General features: G+C 35.9%; 1 protein-coding gene and 1 long non-coding RNA gene across 2 annotated transcripts in view; one reads left to right on the forward strand and one right to left on the reverse strand.

The window, feature by feature from the left end:
• Nucleotides 1-1,475: 1,475 nt before the first annotated feature.
• LOC117678381 (uncharacterized) lies at nucleotides 1,476-8,547 on the reverse strand. Its single transcript, XR_004595015.3, has 3 exons — nucleotides 8,413-8,547; nucleotides 4,609-5,896; nucleotides 1,476-1,949 (listed from the first exon to the last, which is right to left on the reverse strand). It is a non-coding gene; the product is annotated as an uncharacterized LOC117678381 (long non-coding RNA).
• Nucleotides 8,548-8,785: 238 nt separating this feature from the next.
• FARSB (phenylalanyl-tRNA synthetase subunit beta) overlaps nucleotides 8,786-17,262 on the forward strand; it is a 36,096-nt gene continuing 27,619 nt past the window's right edge. The window contains exons 1-7 of the mRNA XM_034439414.3: nucleotides 8,786-8,904; nucleotides 9,529-9,584; nucleotides 10,653-10,807; nucleotides 13,681-13,753; nucleotides 14,077-14,192; nucleotides 14,531-14,681; nucleotides 15,992-16,100. Coding sequence (XP_034295305.2) covers nucleotides 8,847-8,904; nucleotides 9,529-9,584; nucleotides 10,653-10,807; nucleotides 13,681-13,753; nucleotides 14,077-14,192; nucleotides 14,531-14,681; nucleotides 15,992-16,100 — 718 coding nt within the window. The 5' untranslated portion in view covers nucleotides 8,786-8,846. The remainder of the gene's footprint in view (nucleotides 8,905-9,528; nucleotides 9,585-10,652; nucleotides 10,808-13,680; nucleotides 13,754-14,076; nucleotides 14,193-14,530; nucleotides 14,682-15,991; nucleotides 16,101-17,262) is intronic.

Below are 17,262 nucleotides of genomic sequence, written 5' to 3' on the forward strand. Positions count from 1 at the left end.
ATCACATTCAGTACATGCAGTCTATAATCCATACTTGGCTAGAATAATTTATGCAGGCATGGGAGAAAGAAAAATGTCTGCCAAAACAATTGTATGGAGATGAAATTTTCCAAGAATTAAACTAGGGTAAAGTTGAAAGTGAAACTGAAGAATACTCAGTTCAGCAATAATGGGTAAAAGGGTAAAAGGCAATAACAATTGCTCAAATTTGCAACCATAAGGATACCAATAAATGCATTATGTATATCTAAAATTCACATTTATTCTTCAATACGCAGTTTGGGCTTTTTAAAAATTACATGTGGATGGATTCTTTGTTATAAAGATAATAAAGGATAAAGCTAAATCATAATAAAATAGTAGTTGTTTAGATGGCATTTTCACATCATTTATAATTCTGATTTGTTTAGATGGATGAAATCATGACTTCTCCCTCAAGTCCTGATATTCTACCTCATCAGGAGAGTGTGCTGGGGAGCAATGAGGAAAAAATGCTCGGACTGGATCCAAGAGTATATAATTCCAATGGGGTCACCCAAAACGTGAAGGACATTCCAGCTGCCCATGTAAAATAAACAGGGACCAGTGATACAGAAATATACAAGAGATAGATGATCACTTTAGACATATATTTTAGTTTTAAATGACATGCATATATGCCCATAATAACAAGAACAGTTCTAAATATCAATAATATGTTCTGCAAACATGTTGTTCTCCATCATCAGGCAACAATCATGTGCTATAAACCTTAACTGAATGCCAAATTAAATCAAAATATTGTTTGTTTGTTAATTGTTTGTTGTGTTTGTATCTTAGATCTTGTAAATGGTGGTTTTCTAAAATATAATGATTTTCTAAAACATAATTTACTGAATAATCACATCTGATGGAATTCATTCATTCCATCAAATGTGATTATTCAGTAAATTGTTTTAGAAAACCATTGCTATATGAGACTCATTTCCTATGAGATGGGCAACAAATAAATTAAATAAATAAATAAAAACATCTGTATTAATTTATCAGCTTGGGTTCATGATGGAATCTTCAGTTAATTTGTTTCACAAAATTATTGTTAAATATATTTATACATTATCAAAGATGCATTTAAAAGATGCAGACAGAGAGAAAGTCAGACCAAATTTTGTAGCTGGTTGCCTCTTTACCCACCTTTTTTAAAATAGAAAATTACATTAAACAATGCAATACATTTGGAAATCAAAAGCAATGCCCATGAGATGTGAAAAGTCTGCAAGGCTGCAGTTGGCCAATAGCACATTTAGAAATAATAATCACAAACATTCTTCCCAATATAGGAAATTACTACATTTGTGAATTCTAAACTATGTACTATCAGCAAAGAGTGTATAAAGTCCAACATCTGTGTAAGGTTGCAAATCAGAGAACTCTTACCCTGAAATAAATCTGGCTATATTCAATGGGGTTGTATAAACTCAGCCATAGTCATATATAAACTTGCTTAGCCTGATCCAAAAAGATTCTAGCTTAAGCATTTCCTTTAACGTAGAAATGAACAAGAAGTAGATCAGGATCCCAAGATAAATCTGGGGATGATCAGCAATATGTATTTGTTTTCACAATATGTACTTAAAACGTCTTATAGAATAGAGATAGAGTAGACAGACGGACCCAGTGGCTCAGTGGCTAGGACGCTGAGTTTGTCAATTGAAAGGTCGGCAGTTCAGCAGTTCGAATCCCTAGCGCCACGTAATGGGATGAGCTCCCATTACTTGTCCCACCTTCTGCCAACCTAGCAGTTCGAAAGCACGTAAAAAATGCAAGTAGAAAAATAGGGACCACCTTTGGTGGGAAGGTAACAGCATTCCGTGCACCTTTAGTGTTTAGTCATGCCAGCCACATGACCACGGAGACATCTTCGGACAGCCCTGGCTCTTCGGCTTTGAAACGAAGATGAGCACCGCCCCCTAGAGTTGGGAACAATTAGCACATATGTGTGAGGGGAACCTTTACATTTACCTTTTAGACAGAGAGAATAGTTTATACCTAATAGTAGCAATAGATGACAAGGCATTCTTTTACCCCAAATTAGACTTTTCTTATGATGAAAAATGATAAGGAGAATCTAGTTATAATTCTCATAATTATAAAGCTATTATGAAATAATCTGGACCCTCGAGAAGCAAGTAGAGTTTGCAAAGCTGGAATTGTATGGAGAAGAGTAGCAAATGATATTGGCATAAACACAGATTAATTTGCTTTGTTTTGCTTTCCATTTGATCACAAACTCTGTTACATTAAAAGAATCTTGCAATTCTGTTTAAATTATCTTCCAAAAGGCAAGAAATATATAATGTATTTGAATGAGATACATCCTGCTTTGATTGATGATTCAATACAGTGGTTTGGCACAATGGCATAGCTTGTTAAAATTGCCTTCCTTTCACCTCTTGAAAAAGGATTTCACGTTGCTTAACATGAAGATTATCACAAAATATGCAAAACATATTAAGTATGAGCTAACTATGCCAATTGAGGCAATTCAGAAAACTCCTGTCATAACTGCAATTGTGAAGCTAATCTGTTCAAAACTTTTAAGCCTCAAGCAAATCCATAATCATCTCTAATTTTCATGTGTTCTTTTTAATGAGCTATTACACAAAATTATTACACAAACTCATGATTCAGAGTTCAATCAAAGACATTTCTTAAAAGGATTAATTAAACCTAAACTAATAACCCAACTGATAACAAACTTGGGCACAGAAGATTTTTAAAATCCTGCCTTTATTACTCTTTAAATAACTCAAGGTTGTGAACATACCTAATTCTCCTTCCTCCTCCTATTTTCCCCACAATAACAACCCTGACAGGTGAGCTGAGCTGAGAGAGGATGACAGGCCCAAAGTAATACTTCCAGTTTTTCATGCCTAAAATGGTACTAGAACTCCCAGTCTTCTGGTTTCTAATGTGTAGCCTCACTAGAACTGGTTTGTGAGAAAAATTATTGGCAGTAGTGTTGTCTCTGTGTTAGAAAAGCAGAAAGAAGTCAAATGAATAAGTAGTAAATCATCTGTATCTGGCAGCCCAGAAGTCCAGGGAATGTTTAGACAAGCCTTCTGAATCTTGTGTTTTCCACCTGGGTTGAATTCCAGTGACTGGGAGTGACTATTGCTTGGAGTTATAGTCCACTGCATACACTAATTAGGGAAAAATAATCTCAGATATCTTTTTTGTTATATTTCAGTTTTGCCTCTGACTAACAAAAACAAAAGTTTTCTGTCTTCTACAAATATTAATCCTTTCCAATAATTCAGGAATGGCTTTTCCCAGCTTTGGTTCAAATATTACACTTACCAGTCATTCATGCATTGGAATAACCATCATGAATAGCACATTGAACGATAAACCTGTGTGATGATTGGGTTCATGCATTGTATTAATCCAATCCAATCTACATACTCCATTGGACTAGCTGACTTTCATTTGAAGGATACAATCAAAGGATTGAATGTTTTCTTCTGCCCCACATTGAGAAAGGACTTATTACTTTTCTGCAAAGATCAACACCAATTTTTCCTGGAAATGGATGTTTCTTGAAGAATTAAAATTTGTCAAATGTTTAGAAATTATTGATGTCAATTCCAATCCCCCCCCCCCCTGAAGCTATGTAAAAAAAAAAGCCTTCTTACTGGTTGCTACCAATTTTGGCTGTGTTACTCTTATTTATACATAGGATAGCCTTTATACCCCCAAACCAAGGGGATAATGCATGTTAGTCCAATCTACAAGAAAGGCAGTAGATCCATCAAATGATAGGCTTCTTAACTTACTCAGTACTATAAAAAATAAAGTATGTTACACACTTAGGCCTTAAGACATAAGGAAGAGATTATCCAAGAGTAAAAAAAATATCCAGGAGGGAAGAATTATTCAAGAGCAAAGAGCAACTTTTAGACACACAAGAATAATTTAATATTAGGTTTTGAAAATCTTCAAATGTTTTTCCAAAGAACATTAATCCTTTCTCTTTATACACTGACTCAATCGTTTGGCATTTATAAAGACATACAGCATATTAACTGCTTTCAACTGTATATTTGCAGGGCAGATATACAGTACTCAAATTCCTGCAGTGCATTTCTTTGTGCCACATGGCATGGAGGAGGTTTTATCTGGATTTGTGGCACAAGCTAATTTTTTCCTCTTTCAGCTGGAATTCTGATTAGATTTAAGATTTTGATGTAGGTTTTAGTTAATGAGGATTGCTATTTTATATACAATGGTGCCAAAGTTGTTACTTTAGCCTTCAGATATCAGCAAATGATGACTTCTACAGTATAAAAGTGAGGATCATCATTAGTGTTCTTATTCATTGATTTTATATCTTAATTTTTAGACACATAGCTTCGGATGTTTTGTTTTTAAAGAATCGTTTTAAGTGTGCGGATGTCAGGCCATAATTAATAACATTCAGTTTGATTTGATTTTCCTCCTTCTCTTTTTTTAGAAAAGTTTATATTTTGGGATAACTTCTGTAATAAATTACTGGCAATTTTTTGTATTTTGCAGATTTCTTTAAAAATCCTTCCAAAAGAAATCTTTCAGAAATGGACTAGTACTCACCTAAGTGCAGGTGTAATTGAATCTTTTATTGTTGTTGTTGCCCAATAGTCAGTCTTTTACTCTGATAACTGCCTGGACAAGTCTCTGCAGTTTTCTTGGCAAGGTTTTTAGATGTTGTTTGCAGTTACCTCTTTCCCAGGGTTAACAGAGACCGGCCCAAGGTCACCAGCTGGCTTTGTGGCTAAAATAGGACTAGAACTCCCGGTCTCCCAGTTTCTAGTCTGATCCCTTAACCATTATTCCACACTGACTCACAATAGAAACTATTGTACAGTAGTTGTCTACACATAGATTATGATTCTGTATATGTATCAATCAATCAACCAACTGTTTTGTAATAATAAAATCCATGGTAAAATTACTATTGTATCTTATATGTTGGTCCCAAAATTTAATGCTTTTTATTTCTTGATAACAGGATATAAAGTCACATATTATATTTTCAAAGTTTTTAAATAAATTATTTTGATTTGTTTTAGCTGTTTTCGGAATGAATACAGACATGTACTGTATGTTTTACGCTTTCAACACACTGTATGTAACAGCAGTTTAGAAGGAAATGGGTATCAGTCAGTACTCTTATTTCTATCCATGTAGTATTTCAAACAGCAGGATGTGCATTAAGTATCAACTGGTTGTAATTTCTAGAAGCCAGACTGCGGGCTGTGATCATTTGTCTGAGCAAATCTAATATCTAAATGCTGTAGCTCAACTATTATATTCTGGCAGATAGGATATGAATAAATAGGCTATCCTCCACTCAAAATTATTTCATCAAAGCAAGTTAGCCACTTTTGATACAATTTACATGAGTGTTTGTGTGTACTAATTTTTTTTTTACACTAAATAGATTATACTGGGAACATTTCTCAGTTGCTGTGGCTTTAGCTTCTTATACTTTACTGAATAGTATAAGACATTGTTCTCCAATCTGGTATTTTAGCTGGGAATTTTAAGAATCAAAGTTCAACAACACTGGAGAGAGTACTGGTTTGGGGAAACTTGGTGCAACATGTCACAAAATCCCTCTTCACTAATTCTTCACAACACTTCATTCTTTACTTTGCTGTATTAGCTGCATTAAACTTAGAAATGCCATTCTTCAAGGTTGTATCCATATTCAGAAACCTAATAGGAGACCTTATTCTGTCACCTGTTTTCCTGGGCTTTGAGTTAACGTTCCTTAAAGTTCCGTTCTTCTTTATGTATGACACTATGCCCTTGATCTGTACAGATGATTAATATGGGAACAACTGCTTATAGTTGCCTGTTTGTTTTGAATGATGACCTGTAGCACAAAAACAAAGACAAATGAACTGCAAGCCAGACGTTCAAGCAACAGTGGTCTGGTGAATTCAGACAAAGGGCTTTGAGTTGGTATTAAATTAATCCTGAAGAAGCAAAGATATTGCTTAACCATTATGCAAGATATGCTTATGACCCCTATTAATGCCCATAATGGAGACAAGAGAAAAAGTGATTCATCTTAAATTTTCATTTATTTGAAGCCTTTGCTCATTTACCCAATGGCTGGAATCACACACTGTACTAAGTTATAAAGCAATTTGTTTGCTTTTGTTTAAAAAAGATTCATAATTTGTGGCCCCTGAAATTGATTCCATTGATGGAATTGATGGAATCTATCTGAAGACCTACTATTTAGACCAGTGTTCCTTAAAGTCTGGTCCTGGGGGTCTTGTATAGCCTTATAACAAACTCTGGGTGGCTCCCAATCAAAAATTAAATCAACATAAAAATCATATTAAAACTATAAAACTAAACATATTGAACATAAAAACCTGGTACCAAATCAAGATTTCTATATGCAGTCATCTCATCCTATCCCAGCACTTGGGGAGGAAAGCCAAGTGTTCAGTATTTTACAGAAGGCTAGGAGGGTTAGAGACTTTGCAGAACTTCAGGGGGGAAAGTGTTCCATAGGGCAAGGGTTGCCATGGAAAAGGTACACTTCTTAGATCCCATAAGATGGCAATGCTTAAGAGAAGGGACTAGGAGTGTACTCATTTTATTATAAACTGGTAGGGTAGATGTTCTTAGGGAAAGGCAGTCGCACAGGTAATCTGTACCATTTAGAGCTTTAATGGTGATGACCAGCACCTTGAATTTGCACTTGGAAAGAAACTAGCCAGTGAAGCTTGCATAACAGAAGTGTTACATAAGCAAACCTAGGGGTAACCAGTGATGGTAACTATCATTGTATATGCTGCCCATCACTGGCACCCATAACTACACATAATATTTTCAGAATTTTAAACCGGTCTCACTTTTTTCAGTCTTATTTTTGTAAAAAAAAAAAAAAAAAAGTTTCCCATGAAAAAAATGTAATTATGCCAATATCTTATGAGCTTAATATTATTGTTACACGATTTAATAAATAAATATTATATAAGTCCTACAAATCTTGTTTCCAAGGTATATCCAATGTATATTCAAGACTTGTTCAACTGGTCTAGAACCATAAAGATGTCCTGGCAGAATCTGTTGCTTGTCTCCCATCTTCATGAAGAAGACTTACACATGCTACTTCTCTGCTACTGTGCTGTACAGTAGGCTACCCTTTCCCTTGAAGTATGAGGGAAATTTAGTAGCATTTTTTAATACTCACAACCAAATTATTTAGGAAAAAACACTTAAAATGTAATTGCTGCATATATTTATTTATTGTTTATTATCTTTGGGTAATCATTTATGTTCTTTTCTATGTGTGTGTTCAAATTTTAGTCATATGCCAAGTCAGGGTCAACTCTTAGCAAGTAGATGGATAGATTTTCTCCAGTATATTATTAATATTATATCTTGAACATGTTAATGAACTGAATTATCTGAGAAATGTTTAATCTCTCTAATAAAGGTAATAAATCTAACAAATAAATTCCCAAGGCAGATTGTTCCATAGTTGAACAGTCCACACTGTTAAGAATTTTTTCCTATGCCCAACTACATTTTACTTCTTTGTAATTTTATCCAATTGTTTTTTTGTCCTGCTTTTGGAATAACTTTGAATAAATGTATCCATTTTTCTGTATGACAGTTTTCACCTCTATTATGTCTATTATGTCTCTACAAAGCACTATTGTGCTTTGTAAAGCAGAATTTACAGCTTAGAGTGCACATGCCATCACTAAATAAAATCAGTTTGATTGCAAACAAACCTTCTGCTCCCAAAACATCCTGTACATTTTTTTCTCTGCCCATACTGTATATACTCTGAGATTCCTGAATAATTAAAAAAAGAAGTGCTAGAGAGATTTACATCCAAGCCTTGTAAGTCCTTTTGAGACTCCGATACCTGAATGTATCTAAATAAGACTTACTTAACAAACTGCCTAACAATATCATGAGTTTATGTAATGTGCAAACCCGAGCAGTAATACACGTGAATCAATAAGTGCACCTAGATTCTAAGGCAGCAATTCCGTTTCTCTGAAACCAAATTTACTGAACAACACGGGGCTGCATATCTCATACTTTTAAGATGTGTGAACTTCAATCCTCGAAATTCTGCTGGCTGGGAAGTCTACAGTTGAAGTCCACACGTCTCAAAGTTGCCAGTTTGAAAAACACTGCTATAAAATTATCAGGTACGATTTTACTGTATGCTGAAAGCAAATAGGAGTATAAATTAAATAAACACAATCCCATTCATAAACCCATTTGAAATTGCAAAAAACAAACAAAACAAAAATCCAACCATTCTATTTAAATTGATTTACACCTCTGTACCTGCCTATCTCAGAGCCAGTATTCAATTTAACGCCAACATGTTAGATTGCACTAACTTACATGCAAGAAGTAATTTACACTTTGTTTCTTGTTACCAAGTTGACACACGGTGCCAGGGCGAAGCCCGTTCTACACCATTTACTGTTCGTAAATCTAGAAACCAAAACGTCTCCCTTTTTTTCCGGCTGATAAAGTGGAGCGGTTAGCTGTCCGCAGCAAACCCTGATCAACGCAAAACAAACTTGATACGAGTTTCTCTCTGCCGGGTTATTCACCACTTTAAGAACACAGGATTTTGACGGACTTTATACTTTTTTTATACTTTCGAACGAAGAGGTAGCAAAAAAAAAAAAAAAGCAGAATTTGGATCGGGCAGAAATTTAGGCACTAGTCCTTAACGTCAGAGAGTTGAAGTCCTGGGGCCTTTTTTAGTGACAGCAAACCTAGCGCATGCGCCGCGAAGGAAAGTAATTGGCAGGAACTGCTAGTGAGCCATGCCGACTGTCGGCGTGAAGCGAGATCTGCTTTTTCAAGCCTTGGGAAGGAGCTACAGTAAGGAAAAGCTTTGGGGGCTTGTAGTGAGCGTGTCTTTTGGTCAGAAGAGGTGGGGAAAAAGATCATTGCGATGATATTTTGCACTAGATGTGGGGCAGCTCGGTTAAGGGTAAGAAAGGGGCACCTTAGTAGATTCGGAGCATAATGGAGCTTCCATAAAGTTCTTTGAGCTCAGGGGCGAAAAGGCACATTATCTTGCCCTGATTTGGTGCTTACCAAAATACGATGGACTGCAGCCTCCGCTGTTTTCGACCAAGTCCGTGTCTGGTGTGGACTTGGCAGTTGTACTCCTGCACATTCAGCCTGTACCAGGTTGGAGAGAGGTTAAGTGACAAGGGTAAAGGGGGTGGGAGGGGCTTTTATTTTCCAGCAGGAAGCCAGACAAAAATAACCTTACTTATTGATTAATAAAGATCATTAGCCCACCATAGCTATGAAAATGGAAGGATATTACATTGGTTGCTTATCGAAATTGCATCATTTCCTGTTGCTTTGAAATCCTTCTGAATGATATTTAACCAAATATTAAGATGAAATCAGTTATCTTTTTCCAAAAGATGCATTAATTCCACTTTAATAGATAACCAATCGTAAAAGCGCTTTTTTTTTTTTTTTTTGCAGCTGATGAAGAATTTGATGAACTGTGTTTTGAATTTGGTTTGGAACTTGATGAAATTGTAAGTATTTTTACTGTTATATTTATTGCAGCCTTACTGTAGATGGGATGGGTGAGGTGTAATCAGTGGTGGGTTGCCCCCGGTTTGCACCGGGTCTATAGAACTGGTAGTAAAACAGGCAGGAGGCTCCTCCCACCAACCCCGATGTCATCAGAACGCTTCTGCACATGTGCAGAAGAGTGCGCATGCGCGGCCCCATTGCAAACCGGTAGTAAAGGTAAGTAGAACCCACCCCTGGATGTAATGCAAGAGTCATATTAAGCATTTTTCCCTAATTCTTCAAGATTCTGTTTTGTAAAAAAAACTTTATTTAACAATGAAAACAGGGTGGTTCTAATTATGCTATTATTTCCTTTTTCAATAATCTGTTGCATATCTAGAAATGAATAAGGTGATTACTGGAAGCCAGCATGGGTTTATTAAAAACAGATTATGCCAGACAAACTTTATTATCTCTTTTTATAAAGTGATTACATTAGTGGATCAGGAAAATACTGATCAACTGCATTTGTGTGTAGTCCTCAATGGAGCTACACCTACATAGAGGGAAGTAAGCAGTGGGATACCTCAAGGTTCTGTCTTGGGCTGGGGCTCTTCAACATATTCATAAGTGATCTAGGTGAGGGGATAATTTGCAAACAACACCAAGCTTGGAGGAATTGCCAACACTTTGGAAGATAGACTCAAGATTCAGAAGGATCTTGACAGACTTGAGCATTGGCCCTATCTAACAAGATGCTGTTCTGTGATGTAAAAAATAAGGTCCTGCACTTAGCCAGGAAAATATAATGGCATAGATATAAAATAGGAAGTACATAGTTCAACAGAAGTATCTGTGAGAGGCATTTAGGTGTTCTATTGGATCACTGCTTAAATATGAGTCAGCAATGTGTTGCACCTGCCAAAAAAGACAACATAGTTCTAGACTGCATCAACAGAGAGAAAGCATCAAGATCAGGGAAGTGATAGTATCACCTTATACTGCATTGATGAGGCCACACTTGGAATATGACTCTGGGCAGTGTATAATTAAAAAATAATATGCTTTATACTTTTTTTTTATTTTAGACTTCCGAGAAGGACATAATAAGCAAAGAAAAAGGTGATGGAAAAGCAGAGGGTGCATCAGAAACCATTCTGTATAAAATTGATGTTCCTGCTAATCGATATGATCTCCTTTGTTTGGAAGGCCTAGTCAGAGGTCTTCAGATTTTTAAAGAGAGGTAATACTCTATGACATTTGAGACTAATATTATTAAATGCTGTATTCGACTTATAAGTAAGCATTCAGATGTAACATCTCAACTCCTGAATAATTTTTATGTGTTTGTGCTTTAGCAACAAATCCTACCTAATAATCCAAACTTTACACTTTATAGATAGTCTTCACTTTATTAACCACTTCGTTCAGCAACTGTTTGAAGTTGCGATGGCACTGAACAAGTGGTATTTACAACCCAGTCTTGATATTCCAGCTGGCACAGTGCCCCTGGTCACATAATCATGATTTGGTTGTTTGGAATCTGGCTTGTGCTTACAATCGTTGCTATGTACATAATTGCCATTTGCAACCTTTCCTTTTGGCTTCCCACAAGAAAGTCAATGGGGAAGCTTGCAGAAAAGGTTACAAGTCATACTGATAAATCTCTCTGGCTTTCCTATATTTGTGCAATGAAATGTCATGCCATCAACCCCCAGACTTTCCATGCTTTTGCCTGTCACTCCATCCACTCCACTAGCCTTTCTATAGTCACACTGCACTGTGCCATCCATCCCCAGGCTTTCCTTCACTTGCACATGGCCTTGGGAGAAGGTCTCCCAAGCCTTCTCCCATCTCATATGCAGCCTGCACTGGTGATCCTAGGGTATCCTTTTCTGTGCCACACCATTCTTCTTACCTTGGACTGCTGTTACTTCCTAACCAATAATCTGGGATTGTCATCACTAAGCAATATGATCATGTTGAAATCATACTCTAAAATCATAATGCTTAATCATGGTAATCCTTGTCCCAGTTGCTGTTGTAAGTCAAGGTCTATCTGTATCCTTTCGAGATCGGTAAAATGAGGACCCAGAATGCTGAGGGCAATATGCTGACTGTAAAGCTTTAGGGCAGGGTGAAGTGCTCCCGGTTCAGACCAGATCACCCAATCCGGTAGCGATGGCAATGGGTGGTTCAGAGAACCGGTAACAAAAATCCCTGCTCCCCCCCACCTCAGCTGAATCGCGCAATTATCAGAGGCTGATTTTTTTACTTTTAAAAGCATTTTTTCTACAACCTCTTCAGCCAAAAAAATGCTTTTAAAAGTAAAAAAAAAGCCTCTGATGATCGCGTGGCTTAGCTGGGATCGTCAGAGGCTTTTAAAAGCATTTTTTTCTGCAATCTCTTCGGCCGAAGAGGTTGTAGGGCAATGATGGCTAACCTTTTTGCCGCTGTGTGCCAAAAGTGGGGGTCGTGCTGGAGGGTTGCGTGGGCGTGTACCCAAACCCATAATTCAATGCCCCCTGTGACCCCCACACATACATGCGATGGCAAAAAGGTTAGCGGTGGGCCCGGTAAGCCCGTTTTTCGCCCTCCCCAGGCTCCAGAGGCTTTCAGACTCTGCTATGTTTGTAAATTGAGGATTACCCGTATTGCAATACATTGCATCAGGTCTTAATAAGTAAACATCAAGTTTATTTCTGAGTGGACAGTAAGGCTTGGTTTGTAAAATATACTTAAATTGATTGAATAAAGGTCTAGTGTCTTGAGTTTTGTGCAATGTTTCCAAGCTTGGTCAGAGGGAACTTTGGTTTTATGTTCATTTTTGTGGCTATGTATGTACGTATTTATTTATTTGCCATCCACTGAGCCACCATGACTCCAGTAAAAGCAATGAAACAAAAAACAGTGAAAGTAATAGTGATTTGTATCAGTCTACAAATACAAATGGGGAGGGCAGCAGAATGTGCAGTGGGGGAGGTGGGGGGGATCTGCTATTAGTCTAACTGTGAGTTTCAGTATGGATTATTAAGTAATCTCAGGTTGGCTGACTAGTTTTTGGTTCTATGTATTTTGCACCTCCACCCCCAAAGTGTTCTCAGTAATTAAATTAGCTGTGTGCTGCAAATGAAGATCTTAGTGCAATGATGGCTAACCTTTTCCTGACTATGCCCAAAGCGCGCATGCCCAACCCCCCAAAATGCAAGGCATGTGTGGCCCCCACGATGTGCATGCCTTCTGCATGCGCAGCAGAGACCTGAAGACCAGCTGGCAGGTGGGAGACACGCATGCAGAGCTGAGCTGGGGCGATGGCTCACGTGCCCACAGAGAAGGCGCTGGGTGCCATCTCTTGCACACGTGCCATAGGTTCACCATCACGGTTGTAGGGGGAAAAATGCCTTTAAAAGCCTCTGATGATCCCAGCTGAGTTGCCTGATTGTCAGAGGCTTCTAAAAGCATTCAGCTGACGAGATTGCAGAAAAAATGCTTTTAAAAGTAAAAAAAAAAAAAAAAAAGTTGGCCACGCCCACCCAGTCACATTACTCCCCAAGCCACGCCCACAGAACCAGTAGTAACAAATTTTAGATTTCACCCCTGCTTTAGGGTTGTAAAGCATTGTGAAGTGGTATATGTCTAAGTACTAGTAAAGGATAGATTCAGAAATAACTAGAAATTCAGGTTGCTTGAACTGCTTTGGGCCCATGAAATTTATGTTTGCCTGTTGTTTAAACAATATCTTATATTACATTAAATCATAAACATTTTATGTTTATGAAACAAATGGAAATAAATTTCATTCAAAACTCATTAAAACAAATTTCTGAAAAGATTTAATGGAAAATTATTTTCATTTTGTTGGTATTTAATAGCATTTAAAATATTTAAGACACAATCCTTTATGTATCATTAGGAATTGATAATAATGACAGAATTATCTGCTAGTGATAGGCAAAATATTTCAATTTTTTTAAGCTCAAAATAGCTTTTTGAATCATGCTGGAAGTATTTGTATGTTTCTGTGTGCTAGCTGGGTATTGATTGGATGGGGAAGAAGCATTAAGATGACATTTGCCTCCAAAACTGATCTTTAATATTAAAATCTCATTATTTTAGAATAAGGGCTCCACGATATAAAAAAATTACACCACCCAATGGTGAAATTCAAAGACTTACCATTAATGAAGAGGTAAGTATAGTTGAATCCTCATCTTGATGCATAGATTGTAAATACATGTTTTTCAAATTGAAGTCAATTTTTGTAGAGGTTAGTTAAGAGTCAACAAGCATAAAATTGTTGCTATATTGATCAACAGTACTGCTCTTCCTTTGAATACAGACATTTAAAGAATACAAATAATACTCATTTTTAAAGTCTACAGAATTAGTTATTTTAAATGTTTTCGTTTAAGATGAAGGCTTAATTTTATTAAATAATGGATTGCTTTATGGAGCATTTAATATTTTCATCCAAATTGTCTATTACTAATAATTATATCTATTTTATGGCAGACTGCCCAAATCCGTCCTTATGCTGTGGCTGCAGTTCTTCGTAATATAACTTTTGTCAAAGACCGCTATGATAGTTTCATTGACCTACAGGAAAAATTGCATCAAAATATATGCAGGTTAGTTGTATTCTGAAAAAGAATTTTTTTTAGTGAAATAATAAAACTATTGAATTAGAATGTGTTTAAGTTGAAAAGAAAATGCTAAAGTACACTGTTTTTATGTGGTATTTTAAAAATCAGATGTAAGTAAAATGGGAAGGAAACTTCTGCATATAATATGTGTGTATTCATTTTTCAGATGCAAGTTACAGTGTAATATTTAAAGTTTATTATACATGAATAATATTTATTATACAAGAATATAACAACTGTCACTTTATCCCTATCTCTATTGGTACCCTGTTTAATGGGAATTTGGTATCTAGAGATGTTAATTCATTTTGCTTTCTTTTTAGGAAGAGATCATTAGTTGCAATTGGTACCCATGATCTAGATACAATCTCTGGCCCATTTATATATACAGCTAAACCACCACCTGAAATTAAATTCAAACCATTGAATCAGGATAAAGAATACAGTGCTCCTGAGATCATGGAAATGTACAGGGTAAGTTACTTTAAAACAACTAGATATTTTTCCATTAATTTGTGATTTGATACAATTTATATGACCACTTATCTCAACATGGTGACTGGATGAATACAATTATAAATACATGCAAACAGCATCTCATGAAAGTATAAACAAGAACTTAATGTCTATAACCTGGAAAAATGCTTAACGCATTGTAAGCCGCTCTGAGTCTTCGGAGAAGGGTGGCATATAAATCAAATTTAAAATAAAAAATAAAAAAACAAACACACACAAACAATACAATGTAACTGAGGCTCCTAGTGAACTCACAGATTTGGAAGAACTGTAACCAGCATTATACACTGGACTGAGTTAACATCCAGCTTTTATAACTAGGAATGTTCCAAAACACTTGGCCGATAGTAGAAAGCCTTAGATCATGCAGTAATCCAGTAAACCTGGATTGCTAAAATAGGTTTTCTCTTTTTTGTAAATTCATTTCTGACCTCATACTACTGTTGCTCCTTGCCCTAACTAGAGCTTGCCCTAACTATGATTTGTTTATTTAGATGTCATAGCATAGAACTGAGCTTGTAGGCCCACTTTGTGATTTAGGAGACATTAGATAATAGTTCTATCTGAAAGCCTGTGATGTAGCAATCTTGCTAAACCTAAGTAGCTGTTGCTTATATGGCTGTTCGGATTAGACATGATTGCTCTTCATGTATCTTCTTAATGCTTCATAGAATCAGAGCTGGAAAGAATCTTGGAAGTCTTCTTGTCCAACTTCCTGCCCAAATAAATAATCCTTCATGTATTTCTCTATACTTTCCCTATCAAATTTACTTTACTGGTTTCATTTTGCCAACAATTTTGGAGCATTGGCCTGAAATCTAATGTCCAGTAAGACAAAATCTGCTTTTAATGTTTTTCTCCTACAATGGATAACATTAGAAATTTCTCTTCTGGTGATACTGTAAAATTATTGCACTATTCTGTTATGAATTTGTCAACATCCAAACTCCTTGATAGTTTGCTTGTTTTATACAGATTAGCAATAAATTGAAAGCCAGTTGAGTTTTTACAGGAAGTTCTATTTCTAATTTCATATCTGCTCATAGACTTTTGAATAAGGAATGTGCCATAAGGAATATACTGGGAAATAAGTGAATTGCCGATCACCTTTCTAGCATATAGTGACTTTTTCCAATGAAAAAAATCATTCATATATAACATCTACGCATCTATTCTAGGGCTTAGTGTATATTATACAGATACTATAAGATGATACCGTGTAATGGTTTCTGAGGAAAGATATAAACATTAACTTTTGTTTGTTTTAGACGGATAGCCATCTTAGACACTATCTGCATATTATTGAAAATGAATCACTTTATCCAGTTATCTGTGATAGCAATGGTGTTGTTCTCTCAATGCCACCAATAATTAATGGTAAGACTTTTCTTAGCAATATTTGTTTTAACCTCAGTTAAATGAAAGAAATAGGAAATGGCATACTGTTATAGTCTGAAACTTGTATTTATTTCAGGACATACTCCTCAATATAAGAATTTTTTTTTTTCTGTTTCTAAGAACCTCTTCATGCTTTTTGAATATATTCTCAAGATCTGTTTGATCTCTTTAACAAAAATGGAATATAAACTTTTTATAAAATTTTAAATTGGTTGAAGTTCTCATATGTACTAATAAAGGAGAATATTTGTAGCTCAGGGTTGGCATAAGGGATCTTTGGTGCTCTCTGAACTTGCTTGTTTTCTTGCAGATGTTTCATTACCCAAACTAGCACTGAGGATGTTAGCTAGTTTGGATAATGAATTTTCTGCAAGAAAACAAGCTCAGAAAGCACCAAGGTTCTCATATGTACACTTAGGTATAATCTACTCAGCAGACTAGATGCAACTGGCACATTGGATTCCTGTTCTGTCTGCATCCTTCCCATGTACTGTACATCTGGAACATATTTGGGAAAAGCTCCCAGGATAAGAAAATAGGGAAAACATCATAGATAACCAGAAGCTCACTTCCATGAGGATGAATGTGGTATTGTTGTAAAATGCATTTCTACATATCATTTAAAACAGCTCTAAGGTTACAGATTTCTCAAGAATGTAATTTTAAAATGAGACTGAGTATCTTTCTATAAAGTAAAGAACAAACAAAACACAAAAATCCATTATGGGAACAGATTGAGGCTCCTAGTGAACTCTCGTGGAAAGTGCATTTGTACTTCATAGGAAGCCAGAATTTCAGAATTCTTGCTTACAGATGGGGAAGCAAAACCGCTACTGCATACTGCTGAAATTGCAGTCATTAATTCCTATTATAAAGCAACATAGTTAATGAATTCTGGACCGCAGTAAATTGTAGTTTGTTTCTCATGACATAGGAACTGGGGATTCTGGTCTGCGAAAACATAGAACTGACTGGGATTAAGCTTAATATATATCTGCATGTTCTTTCAATAAATACTGCAACATGTTTCAAAGAAATATAAATAATTATCCATAGATACACCAATGTTGTCTTTAGCTATAGGCAGTATTGCTTCATTTTTCAAAGAATAATTTTTACAATTTATTGCAGTTCAAATGAT

The sequence above is a fragment of the Pantherophis guttatus genome, chromosome 6 (genome assembly GCF_059756535.1).
Source record: "Pantherophis guttatus breed Tessera chromosome 6, ASM5975653v1, whole genome shotgun sequence".
NCBI lineage: Eukaryota > Metazoa > Chordata > Lepidosauria > Squamata > Colubridae > Pantherophis > Pantherophis guttatus.